This window comes from Bolinopsis microptera, chromosome 1, assembly GCF_026151205.1.
Source record: "Bolinopsis microptera isolate Bmic1 chromosome 1, MBARI_Bmic_1.0, whole genome shotgun sequence".
NCBI lineage: Eukaryota > Metazoa > Ctenophora > Tentaculata > Lobata > Bolinopsidae > Bolinopsis > Bolinopsis microptera.
The window spans coordinates 15,705,568-15,719,002 of record NC_087072.1 but is presented as its reverse complement, the minus strand read 5'-3'; the positions used below and the strand labels follow the sequence as shown (position 1 = coordinate 15,719,002).

Genomic DNA, 13,435 nt, shown 5'->3' with positions numbered 1-13,435 from the left:
AATTCCTAGAGTTTGATCTCTGTTCGCTTTTTATTGTTGTTGATACTGGCAGTAGACTGGTAATGTTCAATATTGCACATAATTACGTTAAAAATGACTTCTGAATATGCACGGAAATTTTTTTGCAAATATCATTTATTCCAAGTGACCAGTAAATGATTACAGGATGATGTTACAGGCTTTCGAACCAGCTGAATCCTCGGACGGATACGCACATCCATCATATAACGTATCACCAGCTTTCGCAGGTTTACATTTCCAACAATCCAATCCCAACATCCCCCAAGTCGACCCTAAATATGCTCGCCAGGACTCTTGGACTTGGAGTAAGTTTATTTGTTATTAATTTAGCATGCTGCTTGTTATTCTTTATTTTTTGTTAGACTTTTTTTCTTGATTGGCAGATAGAGTCCGTTATTGTAGCTGTATCATGTTCTGACACTATTAACTACATCTTTGCACTTCAATATAGAATATTACCAATAATGGGGGCGGCAAACGGTGTAATATTCACTGCAGAGGAAACGTCATAAATTTATAATTTACCCGGCTCTATCGCAACAGATGGTCTCAACATTAGTCTCAACTATCAAAGTTAAATTTTAAAAGTTAGTAAAATTAAATGAACCTCAAGATAAATTACTTTAAATTGATAACAAATTTAAATTTTTTAAGGGCCCATGCTTGTGCAGGAGCTGCATTTGCACTCAATATCTGTGTTTTGGTGACCCTCAGGTCCTTTGGTTACATACATTTTGTCCGAGACAATTTCAACTTTGACAATCCATGCTTAGAGGACAATATTATATTTAACTAATTCATTGTGTAAACTTGTATGTAATTGACTGATTTGAAAGATTTCAATAAATTAAAAAAATACGTTATTTGTACTATGTATACATACTACATAGTGCCCACTGTACAGTAACAAATTTAAAGTGGCTCATATGACCATATTATACATAAACTATATATATATATATTATATATATATACAATATACATCAATATATAATTATAAGGACCAATGAAATTGACGATCACTTAATGTGATTTAACAATAATACACATTACACATATACAGAAAAGGACTCAATTCAATTGATGCATTTTAGGAATTGTGTAGGGTAGCCTCAAGATCTTAATGTCTAGGTTACCATTTAATTGACAAGAGCTTGATATTCGGTGTTCGAAGATTAAAATTTTTGCTAGGAGATTCTACGTTTTTAGATTTGCTTGAGTCAGCATCCAGAGATGTAAGATGTTGAAATCCAGTATAAGTCGTTTTTCGTTCAATATGATAGCACATCAGGTGTGATCAGGTATTACGTACCCAGTACAAAGTATGTCGTGTGCAAATTGTTATCAAGTACGTGTTACCTTACGAAGGTACGTGTTACCTTACAAATAGTCTACAAATGTACTGAAAAATGTTTCAAATTTTCATTCAGACATGTATTTTAATTACATCGCGTGGTAAAACTTCATACAGATGACGGCTGATCATTTGGCGCGTGTGATCGCTAATGTACTCGCTATTTATAAACGTATTTTATGTATCTTATAAGCACTAAACTCCCTAGTGCAACATAATGCTCGGTATTGGGTTTTTCCATGCCCATCTAGGGCTGGTTGTGCCACTTCCCGTAGGTTGGGCTGAGACACGAGTTGAGAACGTGGCAGAGTTGATGCCTTGGTTCTTGAACAATGACAGCCTAAAAGCTATGACAGTATAACAAACTGTAGTCTGTCAGTATAGTATTACTTATTAGTCACGTTGGAATTGGATTTCTGAGGAAAGGCATTACTCTTTTTTGTGAATGACATTTGGTATCCCGTGCCAAGCAACTGAAACTTTGACAGTTACGCTGATTTCAAAATCAAAATGAAGTTAGCCGAACAAGGTTCACAGCTACGTAATCCTAAAATCTACAGCGTTCTTTTTGTACATTACAGTGTAAATATTTTTATTCCTTTTATCGGCCGTGCAGCGGATCACACGTCACGTTAATTCTTGTTAGCACTATTAATTCCCATGTAACATGTTACCTGTGTGTCAAGCCGACGTGAAACTTGCACTTGTCATTAATATGCGCAATTTATTATCTAATTAAAAACATTTACTAATTGCCTATTAATAGTAGCGTTACCGGTTGACGCGATCAATCTTTACACCTCCGCGAACTGACAAATACCAGTTGAAATATTTCCTGTCACATGAGGATATATATGTATTATTATTAATAACTTGGCCAATGCTCGGTTCGACAGTGATTGATTGCCGGCCTCAACAAACAGCTGATCTGTCCATTATGCCAGTTTGGCTGGTCTCCTACCGTTTCGTAACCCATGTTTTCGGTGATGTTGTTCTACCCTGGGCCACGGTGTTGAGGCACGTGGTAACATTGTTCTGTGTTTTGACTCTTTGTTTCAATATTTGCTCGTTCTTTGCCAATTCTCGTTGCTTTATGTAAATATAATGGGCATACGTATTACGTACGGCCGATTCTGTCCGAGATATTTCGTATAAATACTTTTTTTCGATCTTCTCAATACACCTTGTCATTTGCTGCATTGTAATGAATCTTTGTAGTTTGTTGGCTTTTGTTAATCCGCTCTCCCAAAAATTGTGAAATGACTTTGGTATTTACTGTCTTCCAAGCCAAACTCGAACGAAAAGGTCATACAATAACCCTAACTGCACAACATTAACTGAAAACAACTCGATTAGCTTGTCAATAGACCAAAACAGTGTTTTTACCCCTGACTCCTCTCTCCTAGGGGATTCACTGAAATTATCGTGCCAGTGGGCCCTTTCAAGCGATGTCGGTATTTGATATTTCCTATTAGGAAATGACCAGTACCTAAATCTGTCCTTGCAATAGTGACTAATGTTTAGGCCATTAAAATGCATAATTTGGTGCAACGTTAACCTTATATTTCAAGAACAACAGCAAATATTAAGATTATGTACATAAATATTTTGGGTAATAGCCCAAAGAACACCTGTGCCAAGTCTCAGGTCCTAGGTGTGGCCAGCCTTTTCCAAAAGTGTAGGTTCACCTTTTTTAAATTTAAGTTTTATATGTGATTACAGTTAAACCTCAAACTTCGGCGCACAATTACACAATATCTCAGCAATGCAAGGTCAGATTTTGATGTGGTTTTTTCCCTACTTGTTCATCTCCCACAGCCATATCATATATTATGTTAAAACTAGAGAAATGATGTTTACCCTCCACCCCCCTCCCCCTTCTGTCCTTAACTAACATATTATAAAACATTGTGATTGTTAGTTGAAAACAATGGCGGGACGTCGGACAAGCTTACAACCCAACTTAGTGCTGTCAGCTATGGCGGATTACCTTGCACAAGGACACTTCCAGGCCGGTACGTATCCTTTGGTTTTTGTTTTGAATACCGGTTTATTTTTGGAGTATCGGAGTATTCAACTCCCCATGCTGTAAATCAATGCTCCTCAATGCTGTTAATTAACATGCGTTAAGTCAGGGTGATTATCTGTTTTCAGCTCCTGTTAACTTGCCCGGCCCTAACTGTGGAGGCAGATTTAACAACAAGGAAAAGTTATATCAGAAGCTCATAGAGCAGATCAGAAACAGAAGTGGTAGAGGAATTGAGAAATGCATCGCACATGGCGCCAGGTTTGATGTGGAAGTAGCACTACCAGATGCCTAGTATTATTATAGTAGTATATCTCAGTAAAAAGATATTTTCCTTGATTACAGTATGATTCCTTGAGAGTTGAGGATGTTCATGTTGTCAAGTTAACATCTTTCGATTTGGGAACAAATTATAAACAATCCCCAGTGTGAAGACTTCAGACTACTATTCATACCCCCCGATAATGATAGCAATTGACTGTGGGTACAAGGACATCACCAAGTTGCTGCTGGAACACAAACAACTGGATATCAACGAGAAAGCACGGAATGGCCACACACCCCTCAGTAAGTATAAAATAATACTCTGGAGATTAATCACACGCTCACCCGTCAATCTTCATACGAATTAATAAACTTTATTTTTATACAATCTACAAGGTTACGCGAAGATGTGTGGCGAAGAGGATATCGTACAGTTACTTTATGTCTTGGGAGCTAACGACTAAAGCACAGACCAGCTGAGAGTGAAACATCCGTGATAAGATAACAACTACCCCAATTATTGTCAGAAGTGTAATAACTTAATAATTGTGAACTTCTGAACCAATGTATAATTATAAACAGAACTAACCACAACTAAAAAACTTTCTTTTTTACACGAACCTTGAGGATGAGACATGTATTTGGACGTTAATTTGAAAAGTTTAGTTTTTGATCAAAATGTATTTCTTATTGAGTTTCGTTATCGGATATTTTCGTTAACCGAGATGTCAGGAATGTTCGACATAATAAATAATTACATGTGTTTTGATACTGTAAAATGTATATTGATATATGATTTGTATTCAGTAAAGAAATACGTGTTTCTGCTTTTCTGTTTGTTTACAATTACATCTTTACATATCGATTTTGGTAACACACCCCACTCACCACTGTTCTATATGAATTTTGATGTTTGTTTTTTTGATTAATTATTATTATTTATTAAAGGGTCGGTGATAAAGTTAGTTAAATAAATATATAATGCAGTTAACATAACTCTTCCATGACAAGAGAACCCATCAATAACTGTCTCTAGGATATTTACAAATAGTAGATACATAATACATATTGCCTGCATTAGTACACCGTATTGAGGTATTGGCAAGGGAGTAATGATAAATGCCGAGGAAAAGAACTGTCTTCTGATGACTTATCAGCCAATAAAGATCACTGAAGAACTGTCTTCTGACGGTTAAACAGTTGTGCGGTTATGTGATTGTCCTAGTTAACCTCGTATCGGTGATTGGGTTTAAGCTTCCAATACGGAAAATATAATTATGGTTACCAGTTATTACATTGTATGAACACATTTGCTTTATTCTCACCGTTGGCTAACCTACATTTTCATTATGTTTCAACAATTCATGAGCCAAAACATAAGTTACAATACTGCTGATTCCATATGAATATTTTCAATGAATAAACGCTAAAAGGAGACTAAGTCGTTCCGTCAATATCCCTCCTATGTTCAGTCGTGTTCTTTAGTCTTAGATTTGTACCATTGACCCATGCCCTTAACTCATTCTTTACCTTCGTAAGGACTGAGCTCCAGTCAAAAGAGAACATTTCTGAAATTAAAAGCTAATTTAAAGAGTCATACATCCGGATCCCGATGGCACTGTGGCGGCACTCTCGTGGCACTCAGGCACTGTGGCGGCACTCTCGGGATCCGGATGTATGACCATTAATGGTAACTTATCTTGACCAATTTTGTAATTTCCTAAAGTCTACCTGGATTTATAAAAACTAGTCTAATTACTAAAGTGATTACTAAACTTAGCGATGACAGATACAAAGTCCGGGGGACTAGCCTAACTGAAATGGCATTGGTTTTGGTTTTCTCATGGCATGGTTTGTGAATTTGCATCATGTTATGACGTATTCAGTGTCCATGAATACATTTCAATAAATTGCCAATAAAAATGCTGTTATAATGTCTCCAAACAAGCTGAGAATACGCCTTGTACAGCCCTATTCCTTTCAATTATTAATTTACATTATTATTATAAATGAATAAAAGTTACTTACACTGATATAGCTTATGTTCTAAGCGTGTCAAAATAAAACATGCCACTTCAGAGGATGATAATCGAAAACGTAGGTCACAATTAAATTAGAAAGCAACCGCAAATTGCAGGGTGAAACCATTATCAAAAAACAATAGACAGCAAACGTCGTGATTCTGTAATAACTTTGGAACTATACCAGCACTTTTAACGAAGAAAATTAAATTTTTTGTATGTTTGCTGTGACAAATAATTACGCCTATAATTGAGCTTAGGTGACGTATTTTATACGTAACATGCAGTTACTCTAAAACCTTTCATCACGTTCTTTTGAGTTCTTTGATTTTTAAAAATGTTTAAATTTGAAGGACTGTTGTGAAAAGAGTGGCATTCAGTTTGTGATTTTATTCTCAGTTTTTTTGAAGTCAAAATGGCATGTGTTATCGCGCAGAATGTTTATTTATTTGCTGAAACTCACAGTTGCCCTACATTTATATCGTATATGATGAAGTTAAGTTAAGTCGTAGAGTCCCATTCTTGAAAAAAATCTTGTTTACGAAACGTACATACATATTACATAGTCATAGATTTGGACCGTAACTAGCGACTTATCAATATTCGACCTATTTTCAAGGATTCAATTATTTACCACGCAAAACTTTTTGGCAGCCATAAAAAGCATGTGATCAAAAGCCGTGCCAATAGCAAATTCTTGATTTTGCTAAAAACTTGTTGTTGAAGTTTGGACCGTATTTCTATACTGTGTTAAGCTTTTAAGCTTAAAGCTAAAAAAGATACCAAGCGGCGTCATTTTCGATTTTAACTTGTTTATACCCAAAGGATGCTCCTCTCCTGGAATCACAGTTTCGCCTCGTTCGACGCTTCAGGTTAGTAACAATACAAGAGAGAAGAAAAATTATCACCCTTCACAGAATGTTAAAACTAACAGCTGGGAGACTGAGCGTTGTCTTGGTGCAAATGACTCCTCTACCATTTTGTATATCTATGTTATAGACATGTGGAAGTTTACGTCGGCCAGGTAGCGCAGTTGGTTAGAACGCCTGTCTTACAATCGTTAGGTTGCGAGTTCGAAACCCACTGACTGCCTGGTCGTGGGGTGAGCGTCGTCGACGTTCAGCTAAGGATCATGAGTGGTCTATGCAGCCCCCCGGTCTACTCAGCCGAATACTCGAGAAATCGGGTGTGAGGGTTAAATGAGGAGCTGCACATTGCAGCAAAGTCTCGGACGAAGAAAGTATGGTACACACTACCTTAACCGTCACTGGCCAAAAAGATCCTTCGGCTTCCTGTAATTGGCTGGTTGCACTTGTGTAACATTGTGGCTGTTGGAATACACCGAAGTAAAATAAGTGTCTAGATTAAAAAAAAAAAAAAATAATAGCTTGCTTTTTTGAAAGCAGACGTATTATATTGTAATACCTTTTTTTTTATTGAAATCTTTCAAATCAGTCAATTACATACAAGTTTACACAATGAATTAGTTAAATATAATATTGTCCTCTAAGCATGGATTGTCAAAGTTGAAATTGTCTCGGACAAAATGTATGTAACCAAAGGACCTGAGGGTCACCAAAACACAGATATTGAGTGCAAATGCAGCTCCTGCACAAGCATGGGCCCTTAAAAAATATATATACGTCATGTTTTTGAACACAGTTCGTGATAAAACGAGTCTTGTCAGTCGCTCTTGGAGCTTAATCTAAAAGGTCTCGGTTTTGAATTTATTTATCAGTGAAAATATCTCCTGCTCCTGCAAAGGTGTGACAATATTGCAGCAATATTTTTATTCGAATAAAATGAGAGCGATATAATGCGACGGATCGGCCACAGTAAAATAGCAGCGTTACCAGCATAGGTTTGAAGTGCAATGTACAATGTGCATACTGCATATTATAATTAACATTCAATTATAAGTAATACCATGTCTCCAATTATTTGAAGTCAATACACAAAATACAAAACTATATTTCCTCGAAGCTGGCGACTATAATGTGGCTGTGAAAAAGGTTCTGGAAGTTGACCTCCGGGATACCCCCAAGGGACGGGATAGAAAATAAGGGGTTATATTTTAATCCATCCCGCTGTTTTCCCCTGTTAGTTAATAATCCCTGCACAGTTTTAATAATACCGCCCATTATTCATTTCTCACGAGAAACTATTGGCCGCGCATCACATGACATACTACTACGACGTACATTTGTCAAAAGTATCACGTGACCTCCGTCCTCCAACTTTACGCACGACTTACAGATCTGCTTGGCAAGTACCGAACTTGCAGAATGCAGGCACTGTCAAAGTCCCAGTACGCTGCTTATTATTGAGTTTCCTGGACCAGTTCCAGAACCTGTCTTCACTGTTACCAGTTACAGTTGTCTGGTAAATTTGGAGGTACCGGGAGTAAAATTTGATATGTGCCGCCTTGTATGATGTATCGTCCTCTACTTTGTTGGACTTAAGTTCAGAGAAGATCAACTCCACTCTTTATTTACCAAGATATCATCTATAAGTATAAAGAACTAGAAGCTGCAACAGCACGATAGCTGCAACAGCACGATATCGTGCAACAGCACGATAGCTGTTTCCTAATATCTTTGGACACAACAAATCCACAAAATACCCTTCTGCTAATATGAAAGAAAACCTGTAGCACATTTAATGCTGTCTCGATCTAATTTATTCTAAATTTAAACTTTCATCCACTAGACCATAGACACAATACAAATTAAATCATCACGTGATAGAATAGTAAAATTAGCCTTCCAATGAATATTGATCACTTCAAACAGATCATTTGCTGCTTTCTGCATACTTTACAGCTTTTCACAATTGAATCAATTATCCAATCTTATTGAGTTATTAATGATCTACCATTTGGTATACAAAAAAAGAATGAAATGATATGCTTTGACCATTGCTGTATTTTGTTGTAATGTTTAGCTATTTCGTCTTTAAGGCTGGCCAGGATGAATCAGAATCAGAGAATGCTGCATCAACGACCTCTGCGAATTATGGTAAATATATCTGAATTGAGTCAGCAGGTACGTAGTTTAACAACTTCTAACTTTTTGGCGGGATTCTATGCAGTATGCTATGGCATCCTTGATCCATCTCCAGCCGGAAATACTGTTTAAGGCAAAGCCTGGAACTCACTTAATCATTTAAAAATGAGATCTTTGCTTGTAGACAGACTGTCTAGTGTCTACATACAAGTAAACAAGTTGTACGTGGGCATGCAATAAATGCAGGCCATCGTAATCAAATAGGGAAATATAGGCACTGTAAAACATCTTGTGGCGAAATTGTTCTCATAAATGACTGGTCATATTACAAAAGATAAATGTTTAAATTTGCTAACAAAGAGGATTTTAATGAAACATCCTGTTCAATAGAGAAAAAAGTTATCTCAACTTTCCACGAAACGATCATCCTTAATTCCTTTGGAAATTCACGTCATTCAGTCATTCTGACATGACGTATTTTTGTGCTTTCAACCTTTCATGCTCATGGCAACATTAATATATTTCCGAATATAATGTACTAGAAACCCGCCGCTAGTCGAAAGCTTTGTTCGAGGAAATTTTAAGCATCAGTTATGTTTTAATTTCTCTTCATCATATAGCCCCAAAACGATACTTTTTACCGCATCAAAAAATTTCAATCACAACCAAAGTTATAAATATATATAGGTATATAGCGTCATGAGGGTAAATGTGAGCTAGTTGTGAAATTCTGATATTTCAATCGAGAATGACAGTCAATTGAATTATTGCCAGGCAATTAAAATGTTTAACTGCGCAAAGTTATTTGCGTAATTAGAAAACAACAATATTTTTGTTGATTGTGTGTGCGCGGCGTCATGTCAGCATTGTGTGTAGCTCTAGCGAATTTAGTATCGAAAAAAAAGTATCGATACTTTTTACTGCATCAAAATATTGCAATCACAAACAAAGTTATAAGAAGTCATAGCGTGAGCGTAAATGTGAGCTAGTTTTGAAATTATGACGTATCATACAGCATAACAACGCGCGTTGTTAATCTGTGGTTGCTCGCGCACGTGCATTTTTATCGTTGCTACGCAACAGCGCAGTAAACCTTTGCTTAAATAACGCCATTATTCTAACGATTATTTAACCTCACTTCCGACGTTAATTATAAAAAATCTAAAGCCTAAATCAAAATTCTAAGAATGCTATAGCCTATTCCTATCCTTTTTCTACAACCCTGCTAAAAATGGCGAGGTTTCAACTCCATTTGCGAGCTGGGTTTGGCATCACCAGAGGGTCATTTTGAGGTCGATTTTCGGTGTTTTTTCTTCTATGTCCCCGTTGCCGGGGAAATTTCGTCAATTTTAAATTATAGTATAGATATTGTATTTTATTTTCTATCCATACCTTTGCTAATTGTCTATATCATCCAGCTTCAAAAAAACACATACAATGAGTTTAAAGGTTTATACGGTGAGTAAAACAGCATGTACAGACTACAGTCAACCTGTTCAAGATAGACTGGTGTGAGTGGTGGTGTCACCGGATGAACTGTGCCAAACAAATTAACACTGTCGGGAAGGGTCGTCATGCGCTTTACTCTGCTTTAAGTTCTTTTTTCTAAATAGTGAGAAAATTACCTCATCTCATTTAAATAGACCACGGTCATGAGTAAAAGTTGAGAAACTGCCCATCTTAATAGCCACCAATTTAAGAAGTTTGATGACACATTAAACTTAAAAGTACGACGCAGTCTGGATAATATCCAAGCTGAGGTAATAGTTCTTTGTTATATACATTTAAATATTAAAGTATAAGGCTTCTTACATGCTACAACACTAAGCTTCGGGCAGCCACGCCACAGTCCACACTGCGTATATCTTTCCAGTTTACCGAGCACTTAATTCTTAGTACAATGCAACGATCTTATCATGTGCTCATATCTGTTTATATGTGACGCATTATCTACATGAACATATCAATGTACGGCATGATATATTTTCCGTCTTTTTGTTCCACTCAAGGCAGCCATGCTATTGTTTTGCTGCTAAATTGCTATAGTGATATTGTACAGAGCATATCGTGTTAAAACATCTGACACGCAACTAGTCAGATGTTTAGTATCGTGTTCTCCCAACCTCGATTGGCGGCATTTCGCCGTCCAAAATTGACCGCTGACAAGACTCTGTTAATTCCCAGTAGACTTAAAGTGGACTCTCATAATTATGAAGCTAATGCTACGATTCCGTAATTTCCTGGCACGAATTTAAAACGATCTTACACTATGCAGTCATGAAGACGTGTAATAGGCGGTTCCACCGAACTAACAGTAATTGCATGCTCAATAAAGCTCAGGGTTCCCATGACTATACTACGCAGTACAAGCTGTATACTGTGTCTGTATATTACTTATTTTAATTTTCATTCAATCGTACATAGTTTCAGCGAGTTTGGTTAGTGTTGGTTTAGGGTTTTGATGCATTTTTTCTATACAATTCATCCAAATTCCAGAACAACTATAGTTAAATGTACCTAACGTTCCTTCTGTTGATTAATTTGATGCAATAAGAGCATAATATGAATGATAGAAGTGCAGGAAGATAGATGGGTTATACATGACAGCAGCTTCTTTAAGAGGGTGTTTTTAGGGGTAAATAAGCAAAGGGTATCCGTAATCAGACAGTTTTTGATCATTACCAAATGTTTACGTCCTCAAAGCTTCCCATTTATACACAATTGACTAAGCAGGATGTCTTCTTCAAATTCATAATGTCAGCAACCGCCTATCATTATCTTAAAATTACAGACAGATAAATTGTTCAGTGAAGGTACTCAGATGACTGAGAGTAACACCATTTCATCATGAAAGCAATGGTAACTTTAATTAGTCACCAACATTCTCGAACCAACAACGTAAAGCCAATACGTAAGGCTAATACGTGCAGTAACGCTTGCTTTGCGATAGTAGTTGATGAATTATGTGTCAGCATATCCTTTATTTTCACTTATTATGGATCAAGATTCCTGAATAAAAGTAAAACTATCGAAATTTACCGATCGGTTGGACAAAGTGGATTGATTGTTTCTGCTTATTTGTATTTCCTGCTTATTCGAATGACCATATTATGCAGATGCTTTATTGCTTTTGTGGTGTCACAGACGATATGATCGAATAGTTCGGTCTAAAAAACTAAGTTGTTTCCCATAACGATTTTGCAGCAATTCAAGTATAAAATTGCAGGGCAAATCCATTGGCAGGTTGTCAGCTGTTTTTGAAAAATATCACCTATACTTCCGCTTCCGGATTTAAAATGGAACAAGCGTTTCCCAGCAAAATTGATATGAAAATATTACAAGGCATGAAATCCATCAGGAAGACCAAGAAATCCGGCCATACAAATTGAAAAGGTGTTCCGTTTATAATTATATCGCAGTGATTTTATAAGTGCTAAGTGATTTTATAAGTGCTAAGACTATGTTCTCACTACCTCAACACCTAAGCCAGCAGGAGTAATAATACAGCGGGCAGTTCACTAGGGACGACACCACAGGACATTAGCTGACGTTTCTTTCTATTGCTAGTTTCATGTTTACAGCGGCAATCGTGGCGTCAGAAATTACATAGAAACCACACCGTACGGCAATTTTATCCTTGTTATACATTTATAATACTTTTGAATTTTAGTGTGCATAGTTGAATAGTATTATTGTATGACGTTGATAATGTCATGCAGCTAATATTTATTACTGGCATGTATATTGAGTATTCCTACCAATACTGATGATCGATTTAAAGTAGAAAAAAGAGAATAATCGCAGTGGTATTCAGCATTTCATTTTACTGTAGCTTAGCCAGACTTTTCTATTTGAATTAGGCATTACTCATAAGGAATTAGCAATTCCACGAATCCCACCGACGATTCAATATTGGAAATTAACAAAACGTTAATTGATTTTTCCGCCGCAGTTATAATATAATAATGCCTTCGGCTCTTCGGGCTCCGCTTGATAATTCCCGACAGCTTGCTGGAGGGAATTTGCGGCCCGAAGAACCGGAGGTATTATGTATTATAATATTTTCCGGTTCCGAATTGGAAGGGGTGTAATCCGATACGTGCGCATGATACAATATAGTGTCTAATATATAGAACGCCAGTGTTATTTGTTTTACAACTTGCCGCCAGCCAGTCTGAGGTCTATGCTGATAATACCTTGGCTTCCCTTGCGGGATATATCGGCAAATTATCAGCTCTCAGTGTCGGAGACTTTTAGTGGATATAATTCCCGGAAGGTATTATAATTGTGAAAAGGTTTTGCGGTCCAAAAGGCGGGTGTTAATTTGTTGCACTCCCCACTGTCAGATAGGTTGTCAAACAAACAGATTCACTGTGTCACAAGATGGCCTTCCCTAATCATAGGGCGTGATACTCTTACTCACATCTGATAATTGCTGAGAAAAATCTAGGCATTCTTATTTGGACACCCTCTGAGCTTAGCCACGAACTATAATTTCTGTTCTAAAGAATTTTGACGATTATATTGAATTATTATGCGTATCCGGCTTTTAATTCATTCTCGGGACTTGGCTACCTTCGTGTTGGAGGTGGAGGCTAGCTTCTTGTTTCATAAAATTTACGCCGCTGACAAGCTAAGTTAAGTCGTAACGAACATTTATTGAGAGATTATTATCGAAGTTATTTTTAGCTCAATATGAGGATGGTCCCGAAAAACTATCAATTTTACTTATTTGTCTTATTAA

At 36.7% G+C, this 13,435-nt stretch overlaps 2 protein-coding genes across 4 annotated transcripts in view; both read left to right on the top strand.

Annotated features, from left to right (window-relative positions):
- Positions 1 to 159: 159 nt before the first annotated feature.
- The window catches only part of LOC134825962 (ankyrin repeat and protein kinase domain-containing protein 1-like), a 31,898-nt gene continuing 18,622 nt past the window's right edge, over positions 160 to 13,435 (top strand). The window contains exon 1 of one of the 3 annotated variants that reach the window (XM_063838173.1): positions 160 to 326. In XM_063838173.1, the coding sequence (XP_063694243.1) occupies positions 167 to 326 (160 nt within the window). In that variant the 5' untranslated portion in view covers positions 160 to 166. Of the gene's footprint in view, positions 327 to 6,495; positions 6,559 to 8,546; positions 8,704 to 13,435 lie in introns of those variants that run through there. The other 2 variants (XM_063838179.1, XM_063838178.1) reach the window with 2 other exon arrangements.
- Positions 3,301 to 4,540, top strand: LOC134822049 (ankyrin repeat and EF-hand domain-containing protein 1-like). The gene is made up of 4 exons (XM_063832894.1): positions 3,301 to 3,390; positions 3,530 to 3,662; positions 3,829 to 3,968; positions 4,062 to 4,540. The coding sequence occupies exons 1-4, from the start codon at positions 3,306 to 3,308 to the stop codon at positions 4,127 to 4,129; spliced, it is 426 nt and encodes a 141-aa protein (XP_063688964.1). The 5' UTR covers positions 3,301 to 3,305; the 3' UTR covers positions 4,130 to 4,540.